This window comes from Heliangelus exortis, chromosome 14 (assembly GCF_036169615.1).
Source record: "Heliangelus exortis chromosome 14, bHelExo1.hap1, whole genome shotgun sequence".
NCBI classification, from domain to species: domain Eukaryota; kingdom Metazoa; phylum Chordata; class Aves; order Apodiformes; family Trochilidae; genus Heliangelus; species Heliangelus exortis.
This window is the reverse complement of record NC_092435.1, coordinates 114260-123843: the sequence shown is the minus strand read 5'-3', so window position 1 is coordinate 123843 and position 9584 is coordinate 114260. Positions and strand designations below refer to the sequence as shown.

The 9584-nt window shown below is 44.9% G+C and overlaps 1 protein-coding gene across 5 annotated transcripts; it reads left to right on the top strand.

The window, feature by feature from the left end:
• The first annotated feature begins 258 nt into the window (after positions 1-258).
• Positions 259-9584, top strand: ZC4H2 (zinc finger C4H2-type containing). Of its 5 annotated transcripts, XM_071757909.1 has the most exons (6): positions 259-585; positions 3062-3136; positions 4809-4980; positions 5783-5955; positions 7027-7189; positions 8305-9584. In XM_071757909.1, the coding sequence occupies exons 2-6, from the start codon at positions 3084-3086 to the stop codon at positions 8416-8418; spliced, it is 675 nt and encodes a 224-aa protein (XP_071614010.1). In that variant the 5' UTR covers positions 259-585; positions 3062-3083; the 3' UTR covers positions 8419-9584. The 5 variants fall into 5 exon arrangements, with proteins under 5 accessions (XP_071614010.1, XP_071614009.1, XP_071614011.1 ...); XM_071757908.1 differs by lacking the exon at positions 3062-3136 and having other exon boundaries at positions 451-585; XM_071757910.1 differs by lacking the exons at positions 259-585; positions 3062-3136 and adding an exon at positions 3156-3254.

Genomic DNA, 9584 nt, shown 5'->3' with positions numbered 1-9584 from the left:
CCTTATTTCACCAACTCGCTCTCGTTAATGCAAGTTTCTTGCTGCCCTTCTTGATGCTCAGACACAGAACAGCACTCTAACGCGGCCTTCGCCGTCCCTCCTTGGACCTCATGCTGAAATTAATTCGGGAGAAAATCCGATTCCGTACCAACGGCCTAGGCCGTTTCACTCGCCCTGCCTTAGCAGCCTCCCGGGCCGACGGCACCCGGGAAAACAAAGCCAGCCCCTCGCAGGTCCCGCACCCCTCGCAGGTCCCGCGCAGCATCTGAGGCGAGGCGGCACGGAGGGCGGCCGGAGGCAGGCAGAGGCCGCCCGGGGCAGCCACCCCTCCCCGTCCGCAGGCGCGGCCCTGGGACACAGGCGGCGGTACCGGGCCGGCAGGGGCACCCTACGGGCCCGCCGAGCCCCGCCGCCAGCAGCCGGGAGGAGGGGGCTCCACCACTGCCCGGGCGTTGCGCCGGCCATCCCCCACCCTGGGCCACTCCTCGCCCTCCCTCAGCGCCCCTCTCCCCCCGCCGGGGCCTCACCCTCTGCTGTCGCTGCTGACACCGCCCGCGGCTGCCTGCGGGACCTGGCGGCGGAGAGGTGAGAGACGGCGGGGCTCGGCGAGGCCGCGGCACGGGCCCCACTCCGGCCGCTCCCGCCGCATGAGGGGGAAGGGCAGGCCCGAGCGAGGGGAGAGGAGGAGAGGGGAGGCGGCGGAGCAAAGCCAGGGCGGGACAGAGAAAGGAGGGGAAGAGGTGTTGGTGCAGGGCTCAGCGCCGGCGGGAGCCCGGGGGCCGCTGCCTGCGCCTCATCCCTGCCGGGGCCACCGCCGCTGCCCGGGCCCCGTCGCCTGGCAACCGCGCGCGGCCCCCGCTGCTGCAGCCTCGCGGCGCCCCGCGCGCCCCCGAAGGCAGCACACGCGCAGCCGCCACGCGGCGGCGCGCGCCAGCCTCCTCCCTCCCGCCCGGGGCGGGGCGGGGCGGGGCCCTGCGCGCGCGCCGCGGGTGGAGCTGCGCCGGGACCGGGGCGCGGGGCGCGAGCGGGGTTGGGGCGCGTTCCTGCGGCGCCTTCCGGATGATGTCAGCGTTGACGTCACCGCCCGCGCCGTGGCGCCCCCAGGGCTGCGGGGGTGGGCGCGCAGGGCAGGGGGAGGGAGAGGGAGAGGGGGAAGGGGAGGGGGAGGGGGAGAGGGAGGGAGAGGGGGAGGGAGAGGGGGAGGGGGAGGGGATGGAGTGGCGGGCGAGGGATCCCTCGCCTTGACCCTGCGCACGTCGTCAGCCGCTTGACCTTGAAGGCAGATGTGGGGAGTGAGAAGGGCGGATTGAGAGCCCGCAGCGCTGGCGGGAGTGCGGTGTATGCCGGTGCTGCCGAGTGTGGAAGTGCAGAGTGACGTGCAAGACATGGCTGGATGCAGAGGTCTTCGGGCCCACCTTCGAAAGTGACCATAGCTCCCGCAGCCCTTGGCTCGCAGGGGTGACGGCAGGTGCTTTGCATACAGTGTATTGATATTGATATGTATATATATATTGAAAGACTGACCAAAAAAAAAAAAAAAAAATGGCAAAAGATTTCAGCTCTGCTTAAATTTGACATTTAAAGATGGGATGCTTTAAAGGTCTCAGGGCTAGCATGCATCTGCCTCTTGTCAGTGCCAGTGTTGCTGATGGCAGCCTTCAGCTTCCTGAAGTGTCTTGACACCAGTATCAGCTGTTCCTTAAAATATGAGGTGGGCCAGTACCATTGAGGTGGCCCAGATGTGGGAAAAAGACTATTGCAAATATGACTTGAGAACATGTTGAAGGCTCAGTACCCCAGCTGGATACAGAAAGAATCCAATTGCATTAAAAAGACCTCAGAAATTTAAAAGAAAATGTCACAATTTTAGATGTACCTTTTTAACTCATCCATTTTCCGATTATTAGGTTTGACAGCATAGCCACCCATTCAGCTCATGGTGATTTGTACCCATTAGCCAGAGTTCAGTCCTCTTTTATGTTTTACTTGGGCATCTTCTCCATTAGTCTTTATTTTCTGATATTTATTTAAATGCTACTTTTTTCATTCAAAAGGATGTATAACGATCATCTTGCTCAGCTGCCTGGCCACTTCAGGGTTTACCAAATATGAAAGCAAGTTTTAAGGGATGTTGTCCAAATGCCTTCTAAACACTGACAGGCTTTGGACATTGACCACCAGGAAGCCTCTTCCAGGGTTTGAACACCCTCTCCAAGGAAATGCTTCCTAGTGACCAGTTCGTTTCCCCCCTGGCACTCTTTATAATGCATTTTAAAGTTTTCTGTAAATGACAGTGGAAAAATATCTAAGCTAAACATCAGCATATTTTTGTTAGGGTAGTATTTTTTTTCCAGAAAATAACGAAATTTTAAAGAATACACAGTAACATGTTATATCTGGTGTAATTACATCCAGTCTTGTAGAACTGATTGCTCTAGCCAGGGTGATTAGGAATCATTCTTGGGAGTTTTTTCCAGCACCAGCACCCTCATCCAAGACTGTTCAGGGCTTCATCTTACAACTTCCCTGGAGGAGAAAAAAAAGGTAGAAAATTGGTTAAAGTGATTCCCAGCACCTCGAGTCTGTTATACTGCACAAACCTTCCATGTGAATCTCTGAGAACTGTAGCATGTGAAGTGTGCATCTTAATGCACATTCGGTAATATTAACGAAATGCTAAACATTGCACAGATCTCGGGAGGAAGTCTTTCGCTTTTTATGCACTCCTGACAACCTTTGACATCATAAGGTGTGACAAATGGCTCTAAAGCGGAGCTGCAGGAAGGTGGTAGGAAAGCTCTGCTTCGCCTTGTGGGTGATGTAGTTTCTCTGCTGAGGCTCTGCCCAGCCACCGTGGGGAGCCGGACTCTCAGTCCCAGAGTTCCCGCTGGAGCCTGCCGCACAGGCTCAGACACCAGCCCTGCGAGGGGGTGCATACATTGTGTCTATTGTATGGTTTTTTCCTTTTTTTTTTCTTTTATTTTTTTTTTTTCTTCTTCTTTTTTTTTTTTTTTCTTTTTCTTTTTTTTTCTCCCCTGTCATTTTATACATTTCACGTGAGGTTTAAATCGGGAGCGAAAAGCATGGCAGATGAGCAGGAAATTATGTGCAAACTCGAGAGCATCAAGGAGATCAGGTACGTTTGCTTTGTGCTGCATCAGTTCCATAGCAGCTTTCTCCTCGGAAGAGCGGCGGAGTTCCCTGGGTCTGAAAGTAGCTATTGTGCTGCTGAGGGGGAGGAAACCGCCGCTGAGGTTTGTGATCAGAGTCGAAAATACATTATTCTAAGTAGAGAAGGAGAATATTCTGCTGAAATGGGCAGGGGAAGGTTGTGCATTTCCAGAGAACTGGCCCCGAGCGGTACCGGGAAGAGGAGGGGGAGGAGTGGGCGGGTGCGGGGACTGGGTGATTTTTCTAAAGCCCTTTCAGTTATCATTTGTTATTCCTGAGGCTCTTTGTCATGAGTCTGTCATTTTGCCTCGTTCGCCTCCCGGCGGGAGCCCTGATGGGCCGGGAAAGGAAGGTGGGGGGCTTGGTAGCGCTGGGGGAGCCTCGGAGCTGGGGGGCTGGCTCGGCCAGCTGCTTGAATGCATTTTTAAATTTAAAAAAAAACAGTCTAAAAAAAGTCAAGCTTACTTGCAACATTGATGTCAAGTTTGAGTGTCCTTTAACAAAATCTCTGCTGTGGGCAGCTTTACTCAGTAGTGCACCTGGAAGCCAATATGTATCTATTTGTTACTAGGCCTAAGCTGACTAAGAAGGAATGCTGTGCTGTTGTGTTGCACACAAGGTAAAGCAGAGTTCTGGAACTCTTGGAGGTGTGCATGAAATGTGACATTCCAGGCTCTCATTGGAAACATCTAAGTGTTATTGACACATTGGTTACATAGTATCATATTCTAACTTCCAGTCCAGGAAAAATAACTGAGGCCTCTTCATTAACTAAATCACAGGAACAAGAACGGTTTATTTGTTCTGTTCAACAGCTGGGACCAAGGCTGAATTACAACAGCAGCAGGCTGTTCTGTTGCTTAGAAATGTCTGATGGCTGAAACTCTGAGCTCTTTGATTATTAGCTTTGAAGACAGAGTTAACTGTTTAGATATAAACATTTTAATTCTGTAATTCTTTAATTCTATAGAATTACAGATTAGCAAAAAAAAAAAAAAAAATCAGAATGCGTGATATGGTCAGGAACATTTACAAATATGTGACAGGTACTAGATATTAGCAAAGAACTGAGAGAATGCAGAGTTAATTGCAAATGGGATTTTAATAGCAGTGTCATTTAGGTTTTTACTGTTCTGATATGAAAATTCTCTGGAATTTTCAATCACAAGTTGAAGCTAGTATTTTAGAAGTTCATGTTACTGTCCACATAGTTTTAGTGTGTATGACACTCTAATCACCTCCAATTAATTTTACATTCCCCAGTATCCTGGGCTAAATCTCCCAGATGTTCTGGCTTTCTCTATTTTGGAACCAGGGTTTAATCTGAGTTAACTGACAACTCTACTAGTACAAACTCTCTGAATCTACTGTAGCTGTTCAAGTTTGACCATGTTCTGTTTATTTCATAATTCAGTATAAGTATTCTCATATCACTGGAAAGCTCAGGAAAAGGGCTAGAATTAGAATTCAGTTCTCTCATTCCACCTTATCCCTTCTCAGATATGTTTAGTCTTGCCCTTGTCTATTACTGCTACTACCATCTTTCAACTCTTAAAGTATAAAGTAGCACCCTGCAAAAATATGTTACAGTGACTTACTGTTGTCTCTCTATGTTTTTAATCATCACTGGTATCCAGGAGTAAGACTTTGCAGATGGAAAAAATAAAGGCACGACTGAAGGCAGAATTTGAAGCTCTGGAGTCTGAGGAGAGGCACCTGAAAGAATACAAACAGGAAATGGACCTTCTGCTGCAAGAGAAGATGGCCCATGTGGAGGAGCTGCGACTGATCCATGCTGATATTAATGTGGTATGCAACAGTCCAATGCAAACAGCCTGACTGAAACACAGTTGTATAGGAATCCTTTCACATCAGTGCCTCAGTTTATAAACAAGAAAGATTAGCCAATTAGAGGCACTAAATGGGGAAAGTGTTTTTAGACCTGTAGTTTTTATGTCATGTTAGGGCACAATCATGACTGTGCAGCGCTTTCTAGCTCTGAAGGTATCTGTGCTTTGCACCAGAGGAAAAAAGTTCCTACAACATAAGCAAGTACAAGCTATATGCTGAATGTGCAGACAGCATTTATCTGTCACTTCAACTGTCTGTTCCTCTACTAGCTGTCTAAATTCAGTCTCCCTCTCTTTTTCCTGTCAGACTGTCTCTGCTGCTTTCCCCATTTATTGCAGTAAGAGAAGCAGGAACCTTCCCTTAGCTTTTTTGTAAACTTCTAGCCATGGATGCTCAGGTATCTTAGAAACACAGAAAATTAGTTTATTCTATGTTATTTGTTTTTTTTTAATGTCCTTTGTGAGTTTTCTGTAGCTCCTTACTTTCTGCTGTATCTGTAGCCTGTCTGCTTTTTTCTGTTGTTCAGGTCATATAGGTTGAATGCACCTTTTTGAAATTAAAATGTATTTGTGTGTCACTTTCAGTTGCTTCTTCCTTGCACAGTGTTCAACCTCCCAGTATCTCGACTCTTTGTTGTACTATTGCACTTTTTCTAATCTCTTCCAGCTTGGGTGAGAAAAATGTCTGCTGAGACAGTTTCTTGCTCAGAGAGCTATTAAAGGGAAAATTCTTTAAAAGCATGCCCATCCCCCTGTTTCAGATGGAGAATACTATCAAGCAGTCTGAGAATGATCTCAACAAGCTCTTGGAGTCTACTCGGCGTCTGCATGAGGAGTACAAACCCCTGAAGGAGCATGTGGATGCCTTGCGGATGACTCTGGGATTGCAGAGGCTGCCAGATCTTTGTGAGGAGGAAGAGAAACTGTCCCTTGAGTAAGTTTCCAAAGCAAACATTTTCTGGCTTATACCTTGTCTTGATTCCACTGGTTATTTTGTCACTTTACTTTTGTTGGTAGGTGGAAATAACATTTGTTATTTACCAAAAGAGGATGTGGGAACACGTGTATTTGATAACACTCTGTTTAAATATTCCAAGCTGCAAACTCTGCATAAGACACGCAAAAATTCAAGGGTGATTGGTTCTTCAGATTTTTATATCATATGCTGCTTTTACTAGAAAGACTTTTTTTCCTGAAATTTTTTTTTCACTTGTTTAGCAAGGAGAGGTAAGAGGCAGTTCAAGTAGGTATGTGAAATAAGTGCTCTTCAGTCAGGTTCAGTACATTTTTGCTGCCTGCACATGTCAGTGGCATTTAGCCGTATACCTGTGACTGTCACCTAGTAAGTTTACCCTAGATGTGAAACAGATTTGGATAATTACAGTTTCATTTTTAGGTATTACCTAGGTGGGCGACGATGACAGAGTTCAATGAACTTTGTTTAACAGATCGGTTTTAAATGCAAGTGATGTTTTGAGAAAGTTAGATTTCTCTTAATGCCCAGCACATTTGGCATAATTTTCACAGACATTTATCAAGATTTATTTTGCATTTTTTCAGGAATGCTGTTTTCCATTTGAAGCACCTTGACACTACAAAGAGTTTGTTAATATTTTACATACAAAATTTTTTATTTTAAGAGAAAAAATACATTAAAACTGTGTATATAAAGTTTAACAGAAGTGCATCTTAAGCTGTTAAAAATTAAAAATAAATATTGTCTATTTTCAATCCTAGCATATTTATATCTAGTTGTACATCAAGATACCTTAGAAGCTGACAATCTGGAATCTGGCTGAAGTGTACAGTGCAGAAGAAAATAGGAACATACCACCCGTTCTATTTATGAGCTAGTCCAAGTGGTGTCCCGGTGTAGGCAATTTGAGTAGTGGAGGAACATGACAGGGAAATGTGATGCATTATATTTTAACACCAAAAATCCTTTATGAACTAGTGGAATACTCCAGAAGATGGTTTAATTTTTTATTTGGATTTTTTTGTCTAGCTACTTTGAAAAGCAGAAAGCAGAATGGCAGACAGAACCACAGGAGCCTCCCATCCCAGAGTCTTTGGCTGCAGCTGCAGCAGCTGCCCAACAGCTGCAAGTGGCAAGGAAACAAGATACCAGACAGACAGCAACTTTCAGACAGCAGCCACCTCCAATGAAGGTCAGGAGATGGAATACCCTTTGTCATTGGAATGTATTAAGTTGATTGATAATTACAAAAAAGAAAGATGATTTGTTCTGATTCTGATTTTTCCTGCAGTAGTTTAAATCAAGAGCAACCTCAGCAGACCTAAGGTAGTAGCACCGGTGATAAAGGCTTAAGAACAGGGCTCTGTATTATTTGACTGCTTTATGACTTTAGGGTCTCCATCATCAGAGATGTAGGCAATTCCCACTCCTCTAGTGTTTCATGTGGGAGAAAAGCATAAAAAAAAACCCAACAAAAACCCAGAAAGCCAGACGAGATATGTAATAGCTGAGAGTTAATCCCAAGGAGATTCATATTAGACACAATGCACATATTTTATGAAGGAGAGTAATTAGACAAATTACCAGGGGAGGTGATTGTTTCTGCATCTCTTGGTATCTCCAAGTCAAGACTAACCTATGGATTCATTTAACCTACGCACAGGCACCAAAGTGACAGTTTTGTAGTCAGTAAAACAAGCTCAGTGCTTTGTATTCATCCCTCCCAAGTTACAAAGATTCACTGACTAAGGAGGCAAACTGACATAGGTACACTCTGTAGTTATGCACTTACTCTCTGGAATTAAACCATCAAAAAGCCTTTATGAAAGTAATATCCTTTAGTCAAATGGAAGTTAAAAGGATTAGTATGGAGCCAATGGGAAGAGTTCTGTATCTTGTGTTAAATATGTGAGATTCATCTAAGCACCTGCTTCTGCCTTGAGTTCTGTGACATCACAGTTGGTCTTCACTCTAACCGTCAGTGAGCTATTATGCATGTAAATATCTTTAAAAGATGTGGAACTTTAACAGAAAACAGAATTTATTGTTAAAATTCTTGATAAATACACAGACCTTGTGTCTGCTAAACTGCAGTTTCAGTTCAAGGGGGCACTCTAGGTTTTCAGTTGTCCTGAATTTACTGTACAGTCTAGAGACTTTTATAAAAAGCAGCCCTGCTTTGCCTTTGAAGGCAAGAACACTTAGTTTGGTTTTTTTCTGTACTGTAACTTAGAATATGCCACTCCATAATCTTTGTAACTATGACAGTTAAAGTTTGTAATGAGAGGCTGCAATGTCCCATTTCAGGCATGCTTATCATGTCATCAACAAATTCATCGGAATGCTCCCATATGCCCGCTCTGCAAAGCAAAGAGCCGATCGCGGAATCCCAAGAAACCCAAGAGGAAACAGGACGAATGAAACACTGGAGGTGGACAAGCAGACACCTGACCTGTTCTAGTGCTCTTCCATCAGAACTGCAGAAGTGGCCAAGTGTTACTGAAGTGCAGACTCAAGTATGATTAACCCATTGTTTTCTATTTAATGCAACATAAGCACAATGTTCCTGTTCTGTCTTTATTTCCTTCCAGTCCTGAGGATTTGGTTTGGGGAAAGTAAGTATTACTGGTGCTGCAGTTTTAACATTTCAATCATTACACCCTTTGGACTCCTAAACAAAGTAGAGTTATTATACAAGTATCCTAAATGCCAGGATTCCTATTTGCCATATGTCTTTAACGCAAATGTTTTTTATGTTCTCTTTTTAAGAACAGCTGTTACTAAAAGATTATTCTGTTTTGTCCTGATAACAGAAGACTATCTGAAGTGCTGAAATAGCAGACTGCTGGGTTTGTTTCACTGAACAACAGTTTGTTTTCCTAGCTAGTAAGACTGCATAGGATTGGGTATCCAGTAGAGCTCTTTTTATACAGGAAATGTTCAGGGGAAAAAATAAATCGGTTATGCAGGAAACCAGTGCATTAAAGACACATGTGAGTTTTGATTTACTGGCGTGTGATTGTACCATTCCCTCAAACTTGACTAAAATTTTAGAAAGGGCATTGAGTTGCTGTCTGTGTGGGAATTTCTAAAAAGGAAGTAATTTGTGATGCTTTAACATCTTAATATGGTATTATTTTCAGCAGTCAGAAGAGTGATCGACTTAGGTTCAAGGCTCAAATGAACTGTATTAGTGCTCCTTCTAGACCCTGTGGCCAGCCAGCCCACTGTGCTTCTCTAGGAAACATGCATGAAATATCCTAAATCTCTGTGCACACAGACTGCAACATCAGCTATTCCTCATCTCTCCTATTTCTGGTCCCTAAAGCTGGATCACTCTTGGCAGACATATCTTCCACTGGAGCACAGGGGAGCTTGGTAACATGCATTGGTAACAGCATCAACTAAAAATGATGTACATCATCAAAATTGCCTGGCTCTGCCATCATTGTCCTCCCTCAAGCAAAGCATCCTATTTTTGTATCTTCTAGTAGGCAATTTTCAAGTAAGCTTTATGTCATCCCAGGTTTTTTTCTTGCTCTGTATGTGTGCCAAAAAAACCCTGACTAAAGGATCCTTTAAACTAC